Source organism: Solea senegalensis, linkage group LG5, assembly GCF_019176455.1.
Source record: "Solea senegalensis isolate Sse05_10M linkage group LG5, IFAPA_SoseM_1, whole genome shotgun sequence".
NCBI classification, from domain to species: domain Eukaryota; kingdom Metazoa; phylum Chordata; class Actinopteri; order Pleuronectiformes; family Soleidae; genus Solea; species Solea senegalensis.
Window position 1 is genome coordinate 19,430,219 of NC_058025.1, and position 25,783 is coordinate 19,456,001.

A 25,783-nucleotide genomic window follows, 5' to 3' on the forward strand; every position below is an offset into this window, starting at 1 on the left:
TGTTTAATACAATTTATTCAATTTGGAACAAAGAAACTGGCAAACTTGTCACGTAATTAGAAAATACACTTGACAGATCTTTTATTTTGAAAATTCAAGTACGTCGTAATGCGCAAAATCAGAATTTAAAATGTCCATTACTTGTTTCTTGTACTCTTGCACAGCGCTGCAGTCTAGTGCCATGTCGTTATAAAAAGATAGAAAAAAAGTAAATTATAATCAAAAAGAAGCAGTTAATTATAACTAATAATAAAGTAAACATGTATTTAATTTAATAAATGGACATAAGTAGGATCAAGACAGATGTCAAACTGTATATTTCAAAAATATTTCAGACAAAGGATTATCGTAACTCATAGCAAAAACAAAAGGCAAACACCAAACAAGTGTAAAACGTCACTTATTCAAACATATGAAATCAAATATGAAATCAAGTTTGAGACATTTTCTTTTTCCCAACAGAAAAATCATTACAAAATCAAATCAGCCACATACACATACTTTCACAGAGACTTTACAACTTTTAAATGAGGTGATTATATTTAGTGTTGATCTTTTCTGATTTACTTCATTTATCCGATCATGTAAACAGCTGTTATATCAGCACGTCCAGTGCTCAAACTTCATGATGATTTACTTCCCACAGAATTTATCAGTTTGTTTCTGCAGAAGTCATCAAATTCATTACTGGCATTATTATTGTGTTAGTTCCATGTTTAGTTCTTGAAGCACCTTGCAGATCTCTGCAAGCTCCAGCAATGCACAAGTGATTTCCACTCTCAAATAGAAATCAAAATCAAGAAAAAATGTAATTTACTTTTATGATCAATGTTGTGTTTCATCATGTTTTGTAAACTGAATGAACCAAAAAAGGTGAGAACTAGAGTGAAAATAGATGAGGAAAATATAAAATTATTTTTTCCCAACAAGTACAATTCTGCACCATCCATTAAATCCATTAAAATATGATGCCTTTAATTAGCTTAGCAGAGTCTCTTTTCTTGAGATGATATATAAACCTATACACTTTTTAAACTAGAAAGCAGCAAATGCTTTGTTACCAAATTCATTTTAAAATGTCCTTACAATCCTCATACTGTCCCAACACCTTAGAAAAAATCAGAAGCACTTCACTGACATCGGTGATTTACAGATGTGAGGCCATGAGGGGGCAGTGTAGAGTTGGGAAACTGAAGTTAGCACGTCTGGTTTTATGAATGCTTCATCTTCACCACCAGGGTTCAGAGTTTCCCTGTCATTCGTGGTTTTTCTGGCTCTGTAAGTGTTTTAGTGCAGTTTTCAAAAGGTCTGTAGAAGATATTGCTGTTTCTCCGCACAACCCTAACTGCAAATGATTGCATTGAAGTGCATTGATTAAACTTTAAAGCTGAGAGGTTGTTTAGTCAGTTCACGTCATGGACCTGCTGCTCCTCTGAATATGGCTTCAATTTGCTCCAGTGTCTTGCCCTTTGTCTCTGGGATGAACACCATGGTGAAGACGACATTCACAATGCACATGCAGGCAAACAACCAGAAGGTTCCAGCACTGGTAAGAAGATTCTGCAAGAAGTCACAGTTACAGACATGGATGCCTCAGTGTGTAATCATAGTCTCACTGTATCATTGTACCAATGTGGTGATGAGACTCACCATCATATCTTGGAAGGTTTTGGTGATGAGAAACGCCATGCTCCAGTTTGTCAGTACGCATATGGCACTGGAAAACCCTCGCACTTTGACAGGGAATATCTCTGACATGACAAGCCACGGGATTGGACCCCAGCCCAGAGCAAAGCCTGAGAACACACAAAGATCAAACTCAGAGAACCTGCAAATGTCCATTAGTTGAAAAATAATAAGGCCAAGATCAGGCAGAGAAGAAGAGATAAGGAATGAAGTGTAACGTACACAACATTTTTACATGCTGTTAATTATTTGACTTCAGTGCTGTCAGTGATGCTGTCTCTTGGCTAACGTCCTGTCCGTTGCTGCTGTTAGCATCCCCTTCCCTACATAACTTCTAAATGAGTTTGGTGAGATGGCAGCGAATTTATTTGCAGCCCAATCTCACAAAAAGAGGACTGCTTCTTTGTGAAGTTCTGGCTTCTGGTTGGATAAAGTGTTGTGGGATACCGGAAAACATTTTCCTAGATTTACTGTCGCAGGCATGAGAGTATCACGTGACTAAGCAAACACTCTAGTTCAGTGATGGCTACCAGAATATAGAGATTTTTAACACAGATTTTAATTAAATGGTTTTACTGACAACAGATTTTAAGAGTTTTTTGTATAATGTATAATGTTGCATACAATGGAGTTCATTGCACTGCCAGTTTGGAGTGGGGGATGAGAAAAGTGTTTGATATGAATGGGGACAGAAAACGCCAAACACGACAATAGTGTAAAGTGTTCATTTTGTGTATATTATATTATAATATGCACAAATATATAATATTTGTATAATATAATGTATAATATTTGTGTATAAGTGTAAATTTTGAATACAGTGATTTACCATCCTGCAAGACAGGTCTGATTGACTGCATCGTAACACAGCCTCAGCCTTAGTGCCTAAGAAAATGGCTGTTTGACATGTTTCTGGCATTTTCCCCTCTTTCGAGGTAGCATATTTGATTTTTACTTCCTGACGCAAAGTAAGTAAGACACAATCCTCACTAGAAGTACACTAGATATGGCCCCCATAGTTGGGGTCAATTTAGAGTGTTCAATTGACCCAATCAATGGGAAATTGGGCACGTTGATCGGGGGTACCCCACCCCGTGACCCCCGGGATTCAAAAAGGCAACCATATGGTTACAAGCCAAGTTCCCTTTCCACTAGGACAGCTCACTGTCTGACAGCATGGTAAACCCCTAAATATATTCAACATTGTATATAAATGCAATGTATATTGTATTCATATACTATTCATATACAGTATATGAATACAAATTCATATACTGTATGAATTTGTGTTGTGACAAATTCATACAGTATAATCAAGAACAACTTTGACACAAGAGTTGATTCATTTTTTATCTCTGTTTATCTTAAGATTCAATTAAATACAACTTTTTTCCCTAAATATCTGTGTACATTTTTTTTTTCATGCTTGGACTGAATGAGAGTCACTGCTGCATGTGACAGGTGAGCTCACCTGCGATGAAGATGGCCATGCTTGCAAGGGCCAGCCAGGCCAGGTCAGTATGAGGTTTTTCACCAGCAGCGTCCATCAGCAGAAGGTCCAGCGAGGCCCCACTGGACATCAGGTAGAAGTAAACCCCAAATGCAGTGGTGCTGATTACCATGGCAACACCTTGATTGTTATTAGAGAGAGAACTGTTATAACACTACTGTGTGTTTTGAGTTGAGTGATGTTGTTATAGAGTCGTGTCATTTTGTAAACATTTTCTCAAAGTAAAAGAATAAATACAATTTATTAGTAAAACCTGTGACTGAAAATACCTGAGATGATGAGCAGGATTTTCCTTCCTGCCTTGTCCATGATCAATGCTGCTATTGCAGTGAAGATGACCTGAATCAAACCCACGATCACGGATGCAAGGTCACTTTCCTGGAAAACAACACACACACACACACACACACACAAACTGTAGTATAAATATAGCATTTCTCCAATAATTTAAAAAGCCATGTCCCTGGATATATTCCTGAAGTTATAAACATCCGAGTATTTGTAGATTATTGTCTTTTGTGTTTCAAGTATTTGATGACCTAGCCACACTAAGTGGTGTGTGTGCCCATTCTGCTTCCAGTCATAAAGCTTTCTGGAATTTTGAACTCCTCCTTGTGCCAATGAATTCTGCCGGTAACTAGTGCACAGTGCTGTCTAACTCATCAGTACATACACAGGGCTAGGCAAAGGTGGTGGCAAGGAATTGTCGATAACGGAGTAGGCTGGAGGAGTCATGTTGAGCTGATAATTACTGTCAACTCTGCTACTATAGAACACTGTAAAAAAAAAACAATTATAATCCGTAACTGTTCCCTCAATGATATTTACAATACATGTATAAGGAATCAAACTGATCTGAAACTAGCTTTACAGCAGGTTGGAAGGTATAGTTCAGGTTTTTTGAAGTGTAGATATTTTAGGTACTGACACATAGTCAGCGTAGACTGTGCTGTGCACACAGACTTCATCGAGAACCAGCATAATCTATGGACTTTGGTGTAGAAGACTGAGCAGTTTACAAAGTGACACAACTTGTATTTACCAGTCTGTGAAAGTAAGCAATGGTCATATTCTTCAGATAACATAGACTTAACTGATGCAGATTTTATTAAGCGGCTTAAAGGTGTTTTTCCTTGTGAGCAGTTGGTAGCCATTTCTTCACCAAGAGTGAGCTTACTGGGTTCTTAAGGTCAGTGCTGAACCACACTTAAAAACATTAATTATCACTTTAAGGTCTTCTGATATGGAATCCTGGTGGTAACTAATTAAATGTACATAAGAACAATCTGTGGAACAGTATGTTAAGAATTAAAATAAAATGTCATTAAACACAAACGCACAAAAAAATCTCACCTTAAAATGTGCTTGTTCAAAGATGTTCTCAGCATAGAACATAATGGCATTGATCCCAGTCATCTGCTGAAACACCATCAGCATGATTCCAATCATTAGAGGCTTGTAGACGCCAGGGTCCTTCAGGTCAGACACCTGGAAATTTGAGCCCTGGAGCAGACAGGGCACGCCACAGTTCACCAGGTTTTTATTAAATGTATAACAGTGCTGTTAGGGAAAGATTTTAACACTCTACAGAGGTGACCACTCACACTGCCCACTCCCCCTTGGACTCACCCGCTCGTCACAAGCATCCTCGATACGAGCACACTCCCATTCAACGGGGGCATCTGGCCCTCGCAGGAAGCGTAGTGCCTCCACAGCCTCCTGCCTTTTGCCCTGCGACAGCAAGAAGCGAGGTGTCTCCGGCATGAAGCACATACAGACCATTAAAAGTGTTGGTGGAATGGAGCTGCAGATCGCCAGCCACCGCCAGTCCAGGAAGAGGCCTGCAGAAAATGTTCACACCAATCTACAGGTTTATGAACTGACAATTTGACACTTTGAGTTTTTGTTCAGCACGATTTTACCAGAATTAACAATTTATTAGAGAAGGGGTGGAGCCTGACTGAAAAATCATCTCTGCATGTCAACATAAACCTGTAACCATGCACCTAGTGATACTAGTTGTCAATCAAGCCATAGCCACACCCTAAAGCATCCCACTTTAGTGTAGAATTGACTCTAAATAGGACCACAATTTACAAAACAGACGCCATTCTGTATTGAAAAAGACTAGTGATTAAAAGCATAAACTTCAGGAAAATGTTTACTGACATTATACATCAAGTAAGATATAGACAGATTTTCTCAGAAATTACTTTTCCCCTGGTGGTCATTGCATTTGCTTCACTGTCACCATTGATGAGACAAGTCTTATGCTGCCTTCAAACCAAACGTGATTAGTCGCATTGCTGCGCACCAAGTGTGTCCACCACGTATAATATTGCGTCTGTGCATTGACTTTGAATGATAAATTTGTGTAAATTTGGCTCAAATCACCTGAGGGCCAATGAGCATCTAGTCTAGTCAAGAGGGGGCTGGGCTCGAGAAAGGAATGGGGACAAATATGATGTAAATGATATATGAACCCCAACAACAAAAACTAAACACACTTATATATATGTAATATTAATACATTTAATAATATAAGAAATATAAATGAATATATCATTATGATAAAGCTAACAAACATTTTAGTATTATAATCTGTCCATATTCTATCACCTCTGCATACTGAGAAGTAATGATATTATGACATGATATGAAGTGGCAGGCCACAGGAAATTGATTCACATATGACCAGTGGGCCTCAGGTTTGAGACCCTGGCATAAGGGTTCATGCATACCATCGCAGACATTGGTGGATGATGACATTTACATGATGTAGACCCGGCCATAAAATGTCATGGAGACCGAGGACACTAAGTGAGCCCACAAACTGCTTATTTGTAATGTGTTCTTCTGCAAATTTTATTTTAGAGAAAATTTAGTTTAGGGCTCTTTTCTGTATCACAGCAACCAATGTGTTACATTATTAAGAAATACAAAAACTATGATCCTTGAAATATTCATTAATAAATCTAATTAATATTATGAACGTGCACAGACTGGTTGACTAATGACCATGAATCGATGACAGGAAATGCAGGAAACAGGGAAGCCTTGTTAAATCCAGGTTTCTTCACAAATGCCTGCATCTGCTGCATTTAAAAATAGATTTTGTTGCTAATGTGATTATTGTGATAATGTGATATTGTTAATCGGTAATTGGGCTGAACCAGATACTGGATAGAAATTAAACTCCTCTTAAAACAAGACTACAAGAAGTAAGTACCCCATACATACATGTACCAGTAAGTGAACAAATGATTCAGTCTCAAATAAATCACACATTTACGGGCCATTTATCCCAAAAGCCTCAAAGCAACAAAAACATTTTTCCTGTCCTGTGGCCATGGAAAAAAGTGGTGAATAGACAGTTTTTACTTTGTTCGAGTGAAAGTTAATTATACTGGTAACTGGGACAATGAGTCTCATACAACAACCACTAGCCTGTTAATTGGCACATGTGCTCATACTTAAAACTAGGGTAGGCAACATATTTTGTCATTATAATAATTCTATAATAATCTTTCAGTCTTATATAAATCATGTGATCTGAGAGAGAAATAGGCCTCTGCAGTCTACCCCCTAGACTCCATCTAACCACCTGGAGCTGAGATTCAACATTGAACTGTTTCCATTAAGATCCTGACAACTACAAATTAAGGACCAGTGTCTAGGATTGAAGGGACATTTAGGTGTTAAGTTGACCTTTGCAACCACTGTCAATGTTTCTCCCTTATTAATTCCAGATTTACATTAATATAATTTCCATGTGACACCATAATATAGATATCAACTGATACTATACATTATATAAAGACTCAATAATCCAGAATTTGTGAGATGCAAGTCATAAAAGCAACTGATTTATTCTCTGTCAAATGTATACTTGCATTAAGCCACAAATTGATAGTTTCATATTATGATTTGATCTAATGATATTGGACCTGCAAACACACATATTTATTTATGAACAACCAAACATCCAAGGCATCTTAAGTATTACCAGAAGACGTGCATCACATGACATGCCAGTTTCTACTGACAAAATGTGAATGGCATGCCGTTAATAACATTAGAAAGAGGAGTCGCCCGACCAGTGCTACGGGTCGAGTGAGCAGTTAGTGAATCTCACCATATCAAAGATCAATCACATGACCTGTGGTGGCCTGGCTTTTGCCACAACCTCAGTAAAAGCTTTTTTAAACAACTGAGTCACAAGAGGAGTCAGAGGAAAACAGTTTCAGATGAGAAATCATGTGTACAACCTGTAAATGCACAGTGTGTGGTGCAGTTACTGTCACTGAGGCTGAGGAGGCAGAGAGCAGTCTATGTGCTCAACATGCCAGGAAAAAAAATTCTACTTTTTCTTTTGAAAAGTCCAGTGTGTAGAATTTAAGGATGTTCCATCAATAGAAAGTTAATACAATATTGAAACTTGTGTTTTCATTCAAATATCAAATGAAAATTAGGAACTGTAGTGTTTTTGTTTACCTGAGAATGAGCCCTTTATATGACAAGTTTGGATCAATTAGGTAAAGCTAAACTAAAGATTTCAAATGCAGAAACTACAAAATAACACATTTGAACTTGGGAACTTGGGGCAGCAGTGGATCAACAACTCCCACACAGGCTGTCTAATAGCAAGATGTTACAGTGAACATATACTTAAGATATTGTAGGTTTTGTCACAGTTTTTCCTCACTAGTACTCACTAGAAACAATGTTTTCATTGTGAGATTCCTTCTCAGATTTGTCAATGGCTCAAACCTGAAATATCACATTAAACCAGGTGTGTTGGCCAGTGAATTTCATTACGTTAGACTTAGAGGAGGTTTCTTCTTCTGTTACATCCTATTTTTTTGGACCATTTTTTTAATTTTTTCTCTTTATGGTAAGTTTATCAACCTGAAATCAAACCTAACAAAATGGGACTCACAGAATAATAAAAGAGCAATAACACTGCAAACATCTGAAAAAAATCATAGCTGTTGTACCTGCAAGATAAACTCCCATGATGCCGAGCACCACCATCAGCTGCACACAAGAGCCCAAGGTTCCTCTGACCCGCTCGTGTGCCATCTCCGAGATGTAGAGCTATGTAAAGAAAAGAGCAATGTACCACAACATCTTAGACCTTAGAAACATAATCATTCACCAGTTACATGACATAGACTGGTTAAAAAGCTTCTTAATGGTTTTATTTTTTATTATTCAGTCAGAATCTAGGGCTCCACAAATAGATGGTCCACTCCATTAATGAGGCCATAGTGGATTCCAGTCATTAGCAGGAAGTTTACACAGGAGCACTCGCTTTAGTTGTTATTCAAGTCGTCAACTTGTTCATACTCCTCATGCCCTGAGTTCAAGATTCAAGATGGCTCCTCCAAGCATCAATTACCTAAAAGCTGTAGTTTTTTCTGTATTTTAGCACTTCTGTCCTTTTGTGTCCAGTGTAACAAGCTGTATACAGTCATGTCCTACTGGTGTCTGGGGACATGTTGCTGTGGTGTTTTTATGTAGGAAATACTTGTGTTTATCTAATGGACTGGTTTAGTGTACCAGTCAGCCAACTGAACTACAGCACTAACATTAACCAATATTATTCAAATGTTGAGCTTCAGTTGGAACTGGATTGCACATAACCTACGTGTTACTGATTCCCAATTCCAACTTCCGAGGCACCTGTAACACACTGTTAGGCTGTCTGTGTGTGAATAATAATCTTTTCTTTTTATAAAACCCAAATGTTTTTAAATGATACACGAGAAACAGAAAAATCTGAGCAAAAAAATCTGACAATGGTTGACACTTCAACTCATTAAATCACTTGTTGATCAAAGTAGCTTCTTGTGTCATTTGTTTCATTAACAGAAAAGTGATAACATGGAGAAAGGCTGTTAATACCACACCTGACTATAACTGGTCATAGATTATGTTTCTCATTGTGAGTTTAATTATCATAAGCCCGTCAGATGTTGATGCAGGAGTGTGACCAGGAGAGGGTCTTACCGGGACAACCAGCGATGTGATTCCGCTTGCGAGGCCAGTGAGCGCTCTGCCAATATAAAGCATCCACACATTCTGTGCTGCAATGATGACAGTGAAGCCAAAGACGAAGGGCAGCGAGCAGAACATGAGGCTGAGCTTCCTGCCAATCTTTTCCACCATCCAACCGCCCAGCAAGCCACCCACTGCTGCTCCCACTGTCACAATGGACTGACAGACACACCACATGACACAGTATTTACCTTTGTGTTTTACCTGCATTTATACTGATGATATATTGATAAATACATGATAAATTATTGACATTTTCCTTCAGATCTGCTTAGTTTGTAAGTCTGTTTCTTGAATAACCTCTGATGTCAAGTTAACTCCAAACTGACGAATAATGACATAATACTGCTGATGAGGTAAAACCACACCAAGTAACAGCGCATGACATTGAATCATCATGTGGCCAACATCATACCCCAAACCAGGAGGCCTGGATGTTGTTGAGCTGTAGCCGCGGGTCAGCGATATGCATGAGTTCAGGAAGTGCAGGAGAGCTGTAGCCCAGCACGAAGCCGAAGCTCATAGGACCCAGAACGGATGCAAATGTGGCCAGGTATAAATTCCTGTTCTTCACTTTGCTGCAGAGAAAGGGGAACAGAATGTAGGAGGTCATTTGAAATGATGGTGCAGCTACTTATGTACATAAATGGTTTATAAAAATCTGGAGCTTGTGTTTTTAAAAATAAAATAATGTCAATTACTACATCTGTGTTGATTTTTTAGTATGATTTAGTATCTTTAGTATGCATATTTCTAAATGCTTGGCCTTTTGACTTATTGTGTCATCACAGTAGGCCCCATTTCCTGCTCTGGGGTCTCAATTCAGACCCCATCTCCTTTAGACGCACTCTTTTGAAGACGCATTGCCCCTTAAAATCCTGCTAACAAATGTGTCTATCCATCCCCAAGCAACAAAGGATCCAACCGGTCTACTTCTATGCTCAAGATAAGGCAGGATAAATGCCACTTTTGAAAAAAGCATCACTCCATTCAAAGAAACAACAGAATGTGTTTTTCTAATATAGATTGCTATACATGGAGAGCATACTTAACCCCAAACCCCAAAAATGTGATGGACTTGAATGAATGGTTATGACAGATAAATATGGATGTGCTGTGAATAGGTGAAACTGCAATGTCAAGATGTCATCAAGACTAAAAATGGCATCAAACAGACCATTTAGGAAATAATAATTTCAACTTGATATCACCTTTCAAATAAAACACCGTAATATATCTGTAAATCTTAAATTACTTTTAGGACAAAATGTTTCTTTCTATTGATCAGCTGTTGCTTTTCGTCCATGATAGGTCTGTGAGTGTTACATTTCAACTCATGTCCCAAATATGTTGCCTAACTTTGCTTGATAATATCTCCATGATTGATGGACTTTTGTATCACGAGTGTGTGTAGTTGTGTTTGTTATCTCTTAAAGGACCTGAACACTGATCTTGTCAGTGATCTCGTCCTCGTGGGGACAAAGGATTAGGGCTAAGATTCAATGTGAAGTGACGTTATGATGAATAAGAGTTAGGCATTAAGTGCTTTGCGTGTGTGTGTGTGTGCAAGATCACCGACCTTAGATACGCGTCCTGCTCAGACACGAGTCCTGTCAGATCCTCGTCCAGCAGCCCTCTCCTCTCGTCGTCTACGTCCATACCTGCGACGGCACAAAATAGTCCACCCCGTCTTCCGTGTTCACTGTGTTTGCGTTTGCCACGGGTTCGTCTGAAAAGCCGGATATAACAAAAACAACAGCAGCAAATGTTGCTATTTGAGCAGGAGAAGAGGGAGAACCGTGAGGTAGTTTATCGAACCAGTGACTCTAGTCTGCGCTTGTTCCTGCACCGGCATCGGTCAACTTTGCTTTGTCAACAATTCGCTCAGCTGACCAACGAGTGTGCCCGCCGCTTCCGGGGTGATCGTTTCAAAACAAAAGCCTTACTGGCTATGCTTACTGGCCCATTTGTTCTTTCTTTCTTTCTTGAGTTTTTACGGCGGTTGGCAAAGAGCGATTTGGTGTATTACCGCCACCATCTGGTATGGAGTGTGGATCAAAACGAGGATTTAAATGTAGTACTACTGCAAAATAAATAAATGAATAATAATCATAAAAGATATATATATATATATATATATATATATATATATATATATACATACATGCATGAAACACATACACTCTATTTTAATGTCTCTAAACCTTTGAATCATAATTTCTCTTTTTCTTTGACATTTATGACATTGAGTCAGTAGTCAGTAGTGTTGAACTGTTTCCTCCTGTTCACAGTGTTTACTGATTATGAATGTATACAATGGTGTGGTATGTATGACCAAATCTAATCTTTGATAAGACAGTTTCATCTTCCCTTCTATTTCCCTGTGTTCCTAACCGCTCTCAGTTTCCTTTGGATTTTGAAAATCTAGCATAGTGTGTCCTGTTGCTGCCTTTGCCACCTTGTCTGTCATTTAATATCCTGTAACCCCAAAGAAAGTAACTGTAAATCCCATCATCTGAATTCCACATAGTGTTTGCTGTATTTCTATGAGGATGTCTTGTCTGCTTTCCAAATGATAAGTTCATGTGAGTGATGAACTTGAGTCTGAGCAGATGATTGCTCTCAGAGACCGTGTTTCCTCAACTTATTCTATTGCTAACACAATTGCAATTAGTTGTATATACCGACACCTTATCACTTAACCTTTCACTGTTTTAATTTGAAATTCTCACAAAAAAACTCCTACTCTAGGTGGATTTTTGATCCACCTGTGTATATCTAAATGTAACTATGGTATTGGTAACTGTCAGTATAGGCTTGAATTGAATATGGATTATAGCTCAACATTCCTTTGTTTTTCCTCTCTAACAATGTAAGGTCTATGGTGGCATCTGGTAGTAACCATGGCAGTATTATTGACAATGATGTTGGGCTAATGTTGTATTGATCTACGATAAGTTCAGATGCTATTTGATTGATTGTCCATCCAAAGCTTTCTTTGTTACCTTTCTCCTCTTCCGAAAATGGCTTTAATGTGGTTAGGGTTAGGGTCTGTATACCACACAACCATAATCTAGAACTGAACTCAGTGTAACCCATTATATTTAGCCCTTAAAGCATTTCTATCTGCTTCCCATTCTCGACCAGCTAAACATCTCATTATATTCAATAGTTTCTTACATTTGTCCATTCATTTCTGAATATGAACCTTCCATGTTCATTTTTAATCAAACCATATCCCTAAAGGTTTAGGGATAGCGTATTTCACGCTCTCCAATTCCTGATTGTAGTTAATTATTTTATTTGTAAACATCATTGTCTTTGGCTTATTAACTGAAAATTTAAAGCCCCATTTATATGACCACCCTTCTATTTCCTAAATAGAACAATCACTGATCTGTTTTGTTCATTCAAGTAAAAATAGGTTTGTTTTTTCTCTTTGTTTAAATCTGTGCAGCTCTGATTAATTAATGCCCTTTTAACTCAATTTGTTGAGGAGTAGTTGCCCCGTCTCCTCAGTCCTAACTCATTCAACCATGCTTTCAGGGTTCCGAGTGACATGTTAATGTCATGATGGGTTGAAAGCATATCAAGAATGACATTATTTGTTTGTCCTCTTTCAAAACGTACACAGCGGAGTAGAAACTGGAACAATCAGAAACAAAGTGTTGTCCATACCCTTTCCGTAATCTCAAATGTTGTTGTGTTTTCTGAAATGTTGTTTTGTTTTCTGAAATGTTGCGACCCTTGTTTTGGCTCTGTTGTCTTTTTTTTGTGCTTTTTCTATGCCGTGACAGATTGTCAAGCAAAAAGCCACTCCACAATGGGAAAACCCCGATATAGATTTCATGAGCACATCAATGATACCAGGACAGACGTAATATATTTTTCACAAACTACATCATCTGACAGGATGTTGCACACACTTTTTATTCCATTTTAATACTTCCCATATTTTTTTTTATCATTTTTAATATAAATATTAGCATTTTAGCTCAATATCTTCCATGTCAATTGACATAATGGCTCCAAATGAGTGCAGAACCATAGTACTACACTACCTAGTCAGGACACACCTCTTTTTATTCCATTTTAATACTTCACATATGTTTAATTTTTTTTTTAATGTAAATGTTATAATTTTGCTCAATAGCTTCCAGGTCATGTGACCTAAAGACTCCAAATGAGTGCATCCGGACACGCCTCTTTTTATTCCATATATGTTTGATTAATTTTGTATATAAATGTTAGCATTCAAACGGTAATTTGTTGATGGTCCCTAAATGAGACCGCGGCGGTCAAGAGCGATGAGTTGAACAACATTGAACCGACATTGAACAAGCCGTGATCGTGGCTGGTGGAAACGGAGGAGGGTGCCGTGTCCGTTGAATATCCAACCTGAAACTAATTTCACTGCGGTGTCTCGACGCCATTTTACTAGGGCCGGAAAAAATGGGAGGAAACACTTGCTTCCAAAGTAGAGAACTCAAACTGCGTGGAACTTGGTTTCCATGGTGACGTCCAGTTTTAACCAACATGTTGCAGAAAGTGGAAAACGGCAGCGAAGTAAAAAGTTACCAAGCAAACACAAAACTTTCATCTTTTATATGAGCGCCACAATGGACACTTCTGAGGAGACAATTGACCTTAAGGTAAATTAAATGAAACTTAAAATTGTACGTTTAACGTTTGAACTTGCGTTTAAATGAGTGCCGGATTAATTAGGCTTTTACTTTATTACTGTTATTGTTATTGTTATTAGTAGTAGTAGCATCTGAACAATTGCAGTTCTCAACCTGAAATTGTAAGTGCAACTTTGAAAATGACTACAAGTATCACATGAGGAAAACCACATTGCTGTATTTGGCATTACATCCTTATAATTTTCTTGTTGACTATGCAGTGTCCAGAGGAGCAGGGTTTGTTTCCCACTGCTGTGTCAAAAGAGGAGCAGGACATTATTTTTTCTGTTTCCCATTATCCCTCAGGGACAGTGTTTGTTTGACCGAGGCTTGTTTTCAGATGCTCTGGAGCTTTTCAGTCGAGGAGCTGAGTTGAAGCCCAGCTGTAAGGCCCATGCAGTACGAAGGTAAAGCAAAGTAAAATGTCAGATTGTTTGATGATATGTGTTTGTAAAAGGTATTTACACATTGTCAGCCCTGAACATGGAGGCTTGCTCTCACTGAAAACATGAAAAGTTAAGAATTTGCCACTTTATCTCACCTTAAGTGAGTCTTTTTAGGTGGAAACTGAAGTATTTCCCCCACACAAAGTCCATAGAGAAAATCAACATTATTCACTGACTCTGGAGACACTGGAGAGCTACTGGTCTGCTGTTGTCTCATTAGGTCACACTTAAAAAAAACAACTACAAACTATCTCTTTAAATCTGTGGTAGGGTTACAAGAAAATCAATTGATTGTACAGTTTCAGCTGTAGGTGGGGTTATGACCCCAGGGTTGTGACTGCTTTTTTCCTTGTATGTATGTGTCTGCACGCGAGTGTGATGGGTTGCAGGTGTGCATGTTTGAGTGAATGACATGTGAGTGAGTCTAGGTGGATCTGGGAGTCTCCTTATCAATGTTGTGATCAGGTTTTGCCCTAGGCCTGGTCGTAACAGTGGTAAAATATAACTTGGAAGCACTCTGTCCTTCACACGTGTTTATTGTGTGACAGAAGTTCTACTGCTGGAATAGCAACAATCTCTCATCATGGGTTAGATTAGGTGTAGAAGTCTAGTTCTCTTTCAGATCACTTGATTCACATATCAGTATCCCAAAGGGTTTATTATTAAATTGTTGATCAATAAAGACAAGAATATGTTGCATTTCCTAGCTTTAATAGGTATTCATGTGTTGTATTGTGTGTCTCAGTCTGGTCTGTCTGGCGGCTGCAGGTCATTATGCTGACTGTCTGAAGACGGTCAATGACTGGATGGTGTCCGATGGTCCCACTTTTAGCTTCTCAAAGCCCGACCACACCGACGGTCTCATCAAGTGACCAAAGCATCCACACCACAGTTACACAGCATTTTGCCATTCATCATTAAGAACAGGCAAAGTTATTTGTCATAGTGAAGCAGTGTGAGATGATGTAGATGATCTACTGTATGTAGTTTGGATTCCTTTAGTGTTGATGTAGAGGTGCTTCATTCTCCATCAGGGTTTCTTATACAATCTAGTAAAGATAGTAAATGTGACACTATGACTCTGAGGTATAGAGTCAAACTACTGCTGTTTGTTACATGATAACTTCATAAAGTGAATACTAACATTCACATTCCATCACTTGCAAAATCGCCAATATAAAGAAGGGTGATAAACATCCTCCTCAGTTACATGTAACTACATAAATAACAGGTCTGGTTGTCTTTGGATGAAGTTATGTGGGCATCTTACTTTAAAAAAGTAATTAGTTATAGTTACAAATTACTTCTCCCAAAATGTAATTGAGTTGGTAACTCAGTTACCACATTGTAAAAGTAATTAGTTACTCAGCAAAGTAACTGACATTATTTTTTATGTTCTATAACGCTATTACATTCTTTAAAATCCTATATGTCAAAGATGTTTATAATAATATAATATAACAAAGATGCTCGGTCATATTTCTAATCCAACATCATCCAAAGCAGTCCTGGAAATTCCAAGCAGTTGTTCTCCACCATAAGTTATCTCCTTCAATCTCTAACCCCTCCACTCACAGGAACTATAGAAGATCACTAGAATCATTTCATTGACTTTTTCACAGCCACAATTGATGCAATACGTTCTTTTCCTTTTCCTTACCAGTCAGCTTGAGGTACAAGACGTCATCAGAGGGATGAAACCCTCCACTTGTGCCCTTGACCCCTTTCCTACTGGCCTATTGAAAGCACACAGATCTGCCCTTAGTCCTCTGATGACCACAGTATAAACAAATCTCTTCAGACTGGCCATATACCATCTAAAAATAGCCATTATCAAGCCACACCCTCGACCCCCATATTCTTGCAAACTACAGGCCCATATCCAATTTGCCATTTATCTCCAAAGTCCTAGAGAAAGTTGTTGCTGGCCATATTCAGGATCACCTCCAACACAATGACATTTTTGAAAAGTTCCAATCTGGCTTCCGCTCCACCCACAGCACGGCAATAGCTTTGGTGAGAGTCACAAATGACCTGCTGATGACAGCCGATTCCTGTTCACCATCCCTCCTCATCCTCCTCGACCTATCTGCAGCATTCGATACGGTCAATCATCATATACTGTCTCAGTGGCACAGTACTGAGCTTGTTTTAGTCCTATCTCACTGGCAGGTCAGTGTACGTTGCTGTGGGAGGATCAAGGTCTCACATGCTCACATGTTTGGCTGCGGGGTTCCACAAGGGTCGGTGGTCGGACCCATCCTGTTCACCCTCTACATGCTCCCACTCAACAAAGTCATTCTGTGCTATCTTTCCAACACCATCAGCAACATCACCTCTATCCATGCTCACTGTGTGTCTGGAGGAGATAAGGACATGGATGAGGCATCTCTTTCTCTGGCTGAACAGTTCGAAAACTGAAGCCATCCTCATTGGTTCCCCTCATCAAATCCGAAACTCCATCATAACTTGTATTAATATCTCTGGCAAGGACATCCCTCTATCATCAACAGTCACCAACCACGGTGTCGACGAGAAGCCTGCATTGTCTGACAGGGACAAGGGGAGCACAAACACTGGAGTCACAGCCTCCCATTCCCAGGTCCCTGCTATGACACAACTCCTTGGGGAGCACTATACCACTCAATGCGAGGCTGGCATCCAAGCAGAACTTCAGAACTTTCTTAGGGAGGATCAGCCGTCAGATCACGGTTGAAATAAATAAACAAATAAATGAATAATACGTAGGCAGACTGCGACTACAATGAATGATGATCGGTTGGCGGGCGTGTGTGGGTTTTCGTTGCATTATTAAAATAGTGATTTTTAATTTCAAAATATTAATGAATAATCGAAAATTGATCGTTAGTTCTCTGCAAAATATAATTTTACCATCTCAGAAATATAGCCAGACTTTGTCCCACTCTCACCTTAAGAGATGAGATGAGAAGCTCGTCTGCACTACTGTAACACACTTCTCAGTGGGATCCCCAGCAACAGCGTCCAACAAAATGACAACACATTCAAAAGCGCCGCTCGGATCATACAAACATATCACACCCATTCTATTCTGAAAAGACCTAACCTAACTTTAAAAACTATTTTTTTTTAAATTGCTTCCTGTTTTACTCTTACCTTTTAACTCCTTTTGATTGTTTTGTAGCACATTGAGATTTTCTTTGAAATATAAAATATAATATAATGTTGTATAATAATTAATTAATTATTGCTGTTGTTATGTAATAAAAATAATAACATACACAGACAGACAGACAGACATTCCTGGAATTTATAGATAGATGTTTTTTTCTGTTTGGGGGACCAGTAGGTGGCAGCAGAGATGCATTTTTAGTCATTGGAATGGAGATGCTCTGCTGTGTTTGACTGCAGACATCTAGTGTTAAGAGGTCATGAGGGAACAGACTGACTATGAGGTTAATCTCTTTTTAATCTGCAGTGAAAATACAGAATAAAAAGTAACATGAAAAATAAAAAAACCCTGGTTACTGTGTCATTACATAAATGATGTGAAATCAAATAAGAAGTGGGTTTTGTCCTGAGCGGAGTCCTGAGCTGCTGCAGTATGTTAATATGTGTGCCAAGGCTTGTGTGGTAGAAGTTAAAAGTGTTCATACGAGTACAGTCTCCTCTCAAAGGCCCCAACAAAACTACCACCAAACTCTTGGATAGGTTATGTCTCTATTGTATTAGACCATCTACCTACAAGTTAGGTTTTTCCTTAAAGCAGAACTATGCAGGATTGCAGGATTGCAGGAACACTCATTTAACAGATTCATAGTCATTGTGAAGGTTAAATGTCTTGTTGGGGAGATAGGGGGCTGTCTCCACTCCCCCTACCATATTTTAACGGAAAAGCAGCCTTGCATGTTCAGGGCCTGAAATCAGAGGTCTCATAAAGTCACTTCCCAGCCAGGTACCGGTTATAAGATCAAGGCAGCAATAGTGCTATTTTAGTCATTCACCATGGCAGAGCTGGCAAAAAAGAGGTCAAGAAAACCATTGTTGGAGGAAGTGAGGAAGAGGAAACAACTGTCTGACAGAGTGACGAGCCCAGGCCACACAAGAGGACTGGCTTTTTCTGCACAGGGAGAACTGAAAAACACATTAACATGTAAAATGATTGCTGAACCCTTGCACTTCTAAGTATCTTTGGGATAAACTCTCCGTTCTCTATGTATTTATGTGTCTCCAGGACAGTGACGACAGGTCTTTCAGATTCCTGGAAATGAAATCACAAATCAGGATCTGCAGTTGTATGATGACACAATAGTACACTTTTCTACATGTATCAACAACATTTACTTAAGTGACACACTCTTACTGAAGGAGGGAGCAGTAGACCAGCAAACTAAAAACATTGCTTTTCTTTATGGACTTTGGTGCTGGAGAGTCTTGGCCATGTTCATTCGTTTTCAACAGACACAAACACAAGCTGTGGAGCCATGCCCAAATACATAAAAATGATTCAATTTGAAGCAGTAGTGTATCAACAACTTTTGTGTGCTGTGATGTAAAATTCTGTATTCTGTTTATAGACTTTGGTGCAGGCAGTGAACAGATTACAAAGCGACACAGACTTATCAGTCAGACAAGATTGGGGCAAGGTGTGATGATGTTCTTACGATAGCATACACATAACAGATGTTATTAGAAGAGCCGTTTGTTAAGTGACTAAAATCTCCTTGTGTGGCTGCCCACAGTCAAGCTTTCGGTGAAAGTCACCTGTCTGTCTGCATGTGGGTTCTAGGTGAGGGGGCAAGCATGGTGCATGCACATGCATTCAGGGTTGACTGTGTAACCAATAACTGCTTAATCAATAACCCCTTAAATTCCCCAGTGGCTAAAGTGGAATCAGAAAGTTGGTTAAAAAAACAGTAGAAAAACTATGGTTTGGGTATAATTTTAGAGTGGGTGCAAACAACCACAGACGACTGCCATCAATGCTATCTGTGTTGACACTATCAATGTCTGCTGAGAAGTGTGGCCGCCCAATACAACCTGTGGTGGACAGGCCCAGGGACAGGCCCAGACAGTGTGTGATTCTGTGTTTGAATTAATCACACGGAGGAATTATTATTTTTTTGGGTCCTCTCATTTGCTGTTTTAAGGAAAGGGCTTGAATTATGGGAAGATCATGATTCATCTTGTACTGGTAGGTACTATTCAGTCCACAGAAACAGTAGAGTCTTCATAACCTTAGAAACACAGTCCTGAATGTGTGTGGGCTTCAGCCCTTCAGCAGAGCAGTGCGGGATAGACAGTGGTCATAAAGGAGCTGAGAAGTGTTTCACACTTGAGCAATAAAAGGCTCGAGTTACCGGTCTGTCAGGACTGGGAGGTGCAGCCAGCTGGGAGGTGCCACTAGCTCAGCCAGCCTGGTCTTGAGCCCAGACAAAAACACCTTTCTCTGGGCACAGGAGCTGGTGGCTTGGCCCCAGCTCAAAACATTCTCTTGTGGAGGAGAGGTTCATTCAGGTTTTGGCCATGGAATACATTTGTAGACTTTGGGTAGTGTTCTGGGCAGGTGACGTGCATGGACGCACAACTCCTTGTTCTCCTGAAGTGAAAGTGTAATGTATACCGGGGTTTGGAGACAGATCAGTGTTGCAAGACCAGAGTGGGTCTTAAGTATGTGCCAGTCAGGGTTTTTGTCAGTGGTTGGCTTCTGCAAGTTCATATAACTGCATAATGATAAAGCCCCGAAGATCCACCCTGTCCCTAAAGACCAGTTCAAAACAGGATCACAACTTTTAATTTGATTTCCTTAACATTACAAAGTTATTAAAGCAAGAAAAAACAAAACAATGCACACTATTGTAAAAAATCACTCTGCTCTGTAATAAATAATAAGTTTATAAAAGTTTTCACCAGAAACATGACACAGTCTGAACCATAAATGTTAGGGACAGAAATCCACAGAGAGAAGAGAAGTCCTCCTGTTGATCCAGAAATGCATCAAGATGCTGCAGTTTGGTCACAGACTGATGTCTGGGCCGCTGCTTCTCCTCAATCTGATGTCTGATGCTTCACTTGACACATTTGGCACCTTGAGAACATATAAAAGCGGTAAAATGTGCTTTAAAGTCTTGTAATTCTCATAAGTGAATTGAGCCGCGTGGTTCCTTTTCCTGACAGAGACGGGAAAGAGAAAGAGGAGGGGTGTGCAGACAGAGGCGAGCAGACGAAGGGTGTCCCCTGAGGAACATTTCTAAAGACAATTTATATATTTTGGAGAGATAAAACATCTGCCTGTTTGTTCTTCTCATAAATTTCCCAGTCAGTTTTACTGGCTTGTCTCAGCCACTGTCTCCCTGTTCGTACTGTGTGTGTTCTTGCATAGTGTGTTGCCTGTCCTCAGCTTTTGGACAAGTGCATTAGATCTCTGCATTCTTATCGGGTCTTCAAGGGCACCAGAAGGCTGATTTTACCTTTTGGCTGTTGCCCTTAAAAGTTTATAACCACACCACTGCCTTGATGTGATCTTTCTTACCTGGTGACAACGGCTGCTAGATTCCTAAAAGTCGCCGCTGACCTGAAACATTCTACTGGCCAAGGTGGAATTTTTGGAGTCAAAACATTCACATGATGGTTGGTTTCCTGCTGAAGTAGATTAACTTACCAGCCATGTACAAGTTTATCAGCACTTGGCCGACAGTTATTTGGTAATGTTCCCATTTTGTGCTCGTAGCAGACCACTGTCCATGCCTGCTCCTTGGGATGAAGTCCTCATTTGTTATGTTTTTTGGCTTCACTTCCAGCCGTTCATCTCTTTGAGCTTGCTGATGCTAGTGCCTTTGACAGGTATGGAGGGTGGGGGGCTGCACAGAGGCAGGGTGGAGGTGCTGCACACTTGTGGCTTCACAGTGGGGATTGTCCACACAGAGCGAGAAGACTTCTTCTTTGGCTTATCTGTCTTGTCTTTAACAGTGCCCGGGGATATGGTCTGGATTGGGAACAGTTAGGAAAGAGTATAAGTGAGATGAAGGATGTTTGAGATTCAGTGCCTGTCAATCTGATGTTGCATCATTTCACCTCCTATATTTTGGATGGTTCAGCTTTCTTAAAATGTGGCTGTATGAGATACTGAAACAGAGTCAGTGCTGAGAGTGCTGTGTGCACCCTGTGCCATATGCTGCCTTCACGTGCTATCGGAATTATGGTAAATATGAGTTCCCAATGTGCAAAATGCACATGAACGCCCCCTCACGTTGTGATTTACAGTGGGAAATTGGGAGATAATTCTGATACAATTTTGAATTCCGAACTGAAGATAATCTTTGACATTTCAAGATGGTGGAAAGTAAGACAAGAACTTGAAAGAAACACACTCATAGTTCCAGTTTCACAAATGGGAAGTATCATCCCTCTGATAGCACGTGAAGGCAACATTATACCAGCTTCACACATGAGAGCTTCCTCTCACTGAAAACATGGCTGTAAAAAAGTAAAAAGATGAGGAAAGAGTTTAGCCACTCAACAATAGGCTCTCTTTATAAAATCTTGTTAGCCAGCCTTTTCTGACTGGACATGAAAGTTTGTAGGGGAGTATCAGTGATTACAGAGCCACACAAACAGAACGTCTGGAAAAAGCTAACTAATAGATAAATCGGGGAACATGTCAGTGAACATATCAGGGAAAGTATTATTAAGATATCATAGACTTACATAGACATTGATTTAATCAGGTTATCCTTTTGTTAAGTGGCAAAAATCTGTTTTGCTTGGTTTTTCACTGATAACCATGTATTCAGTGAGCGGTGATTATGTGTCAATACCTCATACAAAAAACTGGATGATAATAATAATAATACTAAATAATAAAAATGACACCAGAGGATATCAGATGAGGTAAAAACAAATCTGATCAAACAGATTGGACCAAGACTATAAAGATCCATCACCTGTCAAATTTGACCTCATCACCTTTTTTCTCTTTTCTCATTTAGTATAATAAAAGCGACATACACAGCAGCACAGAGTGAAGCAGCTGAGCTTGGCAGCATTTTGTCCTGTCCCAGCATAACGGTTCTTCTTTGGCAGCAGCAGGATGAAGGACACAGCCAGAGACAGATGGTAGAAGCTGTGAACATAGGCGTAGTCCCACTCCTGCAGGGAAGAGGAAACATTTCATCCTTCATGGATTGACTTCAGTTCAATCTCAGCATATCAGGACATCAGCTGCCTCACCCTTCAGAAATATTTCAATATTCAATGAAGAAATTATGATCTCATCACTTTATGATCTTAATCTCTTAGGTAAGGTATATTCTGATGACTCACCTCAAAGAAGAAACGCAGCATCAGAGCAAGGGCACCGAAGCAGCAACCTGGACCGACCTGCTGCGTGTACACAGTCTTCTCTGGAAATACTGCCCGCAGCTGCTTCATCTTCTGCAGCTGAATATCAGGGCACACTAGGTTCATCATCACATCAACAGAATACCGGAATCAAGATGGCAACCACGAGTGCAGAAATTAAATAGTTCAAGTAGGGTCATGGAGAAGTGACAAAAAGACCAGTTTCAACCTTGGCTGCCAGTTTTAAGGTCACTCACCCATTTGACAGTGATGATGAAGACAGCAGATCCAATCGGTCCAGAGTATATCCCATAGCCCCAGCGATCCTGATAGATCCTCACAGCAATGGTCAACACTCCAAACATGGTGATACTGGAGCGCTGTGGTTCATCAAAATCACCCAGGGCTGGAAAACGGGTCATTAAACATTTTAGCAGGTCCTCGCAAATTCAAAAGGGTTTTTTCTAGGGTAATGACTTGGTTTTATGCTTAGGGTTAGAATTAGGTGCAGGTTAGACATTTAGTTGAGATGGTAAAAGTTAAAGCTGCAGGATTGAGTTGATTTTTGAGTTCAACCCCAGGACATTAAAATGATGATAGAGGATAATGGAATTATTGATCAATAATATTATTATGTGTGCGTGTGAGAGAGAAAGAGAGAGAGAGAGAAAGGGAGGCCAACAGTATGCACATCATATGAACACATTTAAAAATGTATATTACCAACAACTGTTGCAGGCTGGGTTGTTGGTGTTTTGGACAATGCATTCATTTCTATTAATTTGGATATCCTAAACAAAGCATTATTCCTAACCTTAACCATAATCATTTAATGCCCAACCCTGACCTTAACCTAACCACAATTCAAATCTTAGTCCTGAACCTAACCAGTTCCTCAGAAATGAGGTTCTGCATCATTAGGACCAGGTTTAGTCTCCATGGGGACTACTGGTCCTGACAAGGTCAGTATTTGTACCAGAAATTATCCCTTAAGAGGTAACACTTACACACACCCACAAAACAATAAAACCACTTTCTTGTACCTATTAGTGTGACCCACATGGAGAGTGCTGTGCCGTAAACACTGAAGTACTCGAGGATGTCGTATCTCATAAAACACAAGATGGAGAGACCAGGTCCGTCACATGCGTGATAGATCTGCCACAAGACACACATGTTCAATTCAAACACAAACAAAAAAAATAGTACAGTCGAATTGTCATTTTCACTAAGTCATAATAAACAACCCTGCAAACACAATTTGAGATAGAATGTAAAAGTTGTGTTTGCATAATAGATACAATTATTGAAATCCAAAGCATTGAGATGATTTTGAGCAGAGCAGAGCTTCACAAGCAGTACTTCAACATAATACATAAGACATATACACAATCTATCATACTTACACTGTCATTGTGCAACATTATACTGTACTTAGATAAAGTGAGTGAAGGGCGACACAATAAACAATGACAGCACAATTCATCCTTGATTCTAATTTAACATCCTGATCCAAAATCCATGACAACATTCACATGAAGTATAACCTGTAACAAATGTGCACACTATCCTTGCATCTTGTGAACCTTCAGTTCTGGTCAGTATTTTAATTTTCCCTCCAGTACTTTTTTTTAAATTAGGATTAATCAAGATTGTATTTGGATCTGATACTAAAGCTCAACACCTGAGTGAAAGATCCAGAGAATAAATATTAAAACTTTTCTGACACTCTGTGTGAGTGGTGAGTTAAACAGTAAAAATAAAATTTCTTATATAATTTCAAATGAGTAAAAAAAAGAAATTCTCAACTGTATTTAGAATCATAATTTCATTCTCACCGCCGTGAAGAACATGGTGAAGAAGTAGACCATGGCCTCCATGTGGAAGCCCCTCTTGGCGGCCACACTTGCTGTGGGCAGGAACACCAGGCTGCTCACTGTGGGAAGCAGCATCTTGGCAATATATGCTCCCATAATGACAGTAAATAAAACACAGATGGCAATAAGAGGAATATGTCCTGCAGGTTTTACACTGATCTAATGAAGGAGATGAAGTGCGAGCATTGAAACAGGAACATGCACGTCCTATAGTCATACACACAGACACAGCTGTCCAGTGTGGCCCTTTAAATTTAAATGGCCCTCAGGCCAGACTGGTCTACAGAGGCTTGTATGTGCAGTGTCATTGCTCAGCAACTGTTTGCATACCAGTGACACAAGTATTATTGGGAGGGGCTTGAACATTTTCAGCAACACTGTTAGCAAGCAGCTGTGGTTGAAAAGAGAAAAAGTCTTACTCTGTCTGAATACAGTACAGCCTGACTAAGAGTAGCATGATTATGTCTCTACAAAAGGTGTAAGTTGTCTCCATGGTAACCACATATCATTCTCCAGCTGGATCTGTTAGTTACACTGTACCATCCTGATTCTGTAGAGCAAGAGATTAAGGTGAAAATATTTTTGTCCAATCACACTGCAGGACAGTAAAACACTGTCCATGACAGGAAAATAATACACATGACAACTCATGTCATTCCCAAATTCTGAGATAACTGTAATGCACTATGTCAGCTGGCTACTGCTAACATTTGCTTTCATTTCAAGTTTCACCTTATCATCAGTCGCAATTTGTTTTACCATTGTTGTTGTTATTTGTTATTTGTTGTTATAACAAATGTTAACACCTGCACTTGCATGCGCAGTGTAGGTGAATGGTGAAGTAAAATGGACATGGATTGTTTCTGATATGGAGATGAGACTCTCCTCTGGACACAGATTGTTTTTGTATTAATAATTTAAAATGTGCTTATATGATTAAAAGGAACACACAGAGTTTTATTTTATTTTAATTTTTTTTTCTATTCATCTTAGGCCACTGCATTCAATTAAATTTATTTGGACAAAGCCTTAATGTCTAACCCTAAATTTAATCTATCCACAATGGAAAACTTAACCAGTTACTGAGGAATGAAATTCTTCCTCATTAGGACCAGGCTTTGGTCTCCATGAGGACTACTGGGCCTGACAAGGTCAGTGTTTTTGCCAGAAAAGGGTAGAAACAAAGAGGAGTTAAAGAGGTAT

The 25,783-nt window shown here is 39.3% G+C and overlaps 2 protein-coding genes across 2 annotated transcripts; both read right to left on the reverse strand.

Annotated features, from left to right (window-relative positions):
* Positions 1–64: 64 nt before the first annotated feature.
* Positions 65–11,185, reverse strand: slc2a8 (solute carrier family 2 member 8). The gene is made up of 10 exons (XM_044027175.1): positions 10,836–11,185; positions 9,672–9,834; positions 9,209–9,415; positions 8,194–8,293; positions 4,826–5,037; positions 4,550–4,699; positions 3,466–3,574; positions 3,158–3,316; positions 1,651–1,796; positions 65–1,560 (listed from the first exon to the last, which is right to left on the reverse strand). Exons 1-10 carry the CDS (start codon positions 10,913–10,915, stop codon positions 1,414–1,416), a joined length of 1,473 nt encoding a protein of 490 aa, XP_043883110.1. The 5' UTR covers positions 10,916–11,185; the 3' UTR covers positions 65–1,413.
* An 8,954-nt stretch (positions 11,186–20,139) lies between these two features.
* On the reverse strand, positions 20,140–24,785 carry mymk (myomaker, myoblast fusion factor). Its single transcript, XM_044026737.1, has 6 exons — positions 24,542–24,785; positions 23,747–23,861; positions 22,961–23,109; positions 22,686–22,802; positions 22,371–22,511; positions 20,140–21,348 (listed from the first exon to the last, which is right to left on the reverse strand). The coding sequence occupies exons 1-6, from the start codon at positions 24,674–24,676 to the stop codon at positions 21,154–21,156; spliced, it is 852 nt and encodes a 283-aa protein (XP_043882672.1). The 5' UTR covers positions 24,677–24,785; the 3' UTR covers positions 20,140–21,153.
* Positions 24,786–25,783: the final 998 nt, after the last annotated feature.

What these genes read in the sequence shown, in the direction of transcription:
- slc2a8 (XM_044027175.1), bottom strand. Translation starts at nt 10,915, where the DNA reads ATGGACGTAGACGACGAGAGGAGAGGGCTGCTGGACGAGGATCTGACA. An exon ending in CATGGGAGTTTATCTTGCAG is followed by an intron (nt 5,038 to 8,193) that starts GTACAACAGCTA and finishes CATTTTCTGCAG; the next exon opens with GCCTCTTCCTGGACTGGCGG. An exon ending in TTGAACAAGCACATTTTAAG is followed by an intron (nt 3,575 to 4,549) that starts GTGAGATTTTTT and finishes GTTGTTTTCCAG; the next exon opens with GAAAGTGACCTTGCATCCGT.
- mymk (XM_044026737.1), bottom strand. Translation starts at nt 24,676, where the DNA reads ATGGGAGCATATATTGCCAAGATGCTGCTTCCCACAGTGAGCAGCCTG. An exon ending in TCACCATGTTCTTCACGGCG is followed by an intron (nt 23,862 to 24,541) that starts GTGAGAATGAAA and finishes GTCTTGTGGCAG; the next exon opens with ATCTATCACGCATGTGACGG. An exon ending in TCATCATCACTGTCAAATGG is followed by an intron (nt 22,803 to 22,960) that starts GTGAGTGACCTT and finishes CCTGATATTCAG; the next exon opens with CTGCAGAAGATGAAGCAGCT.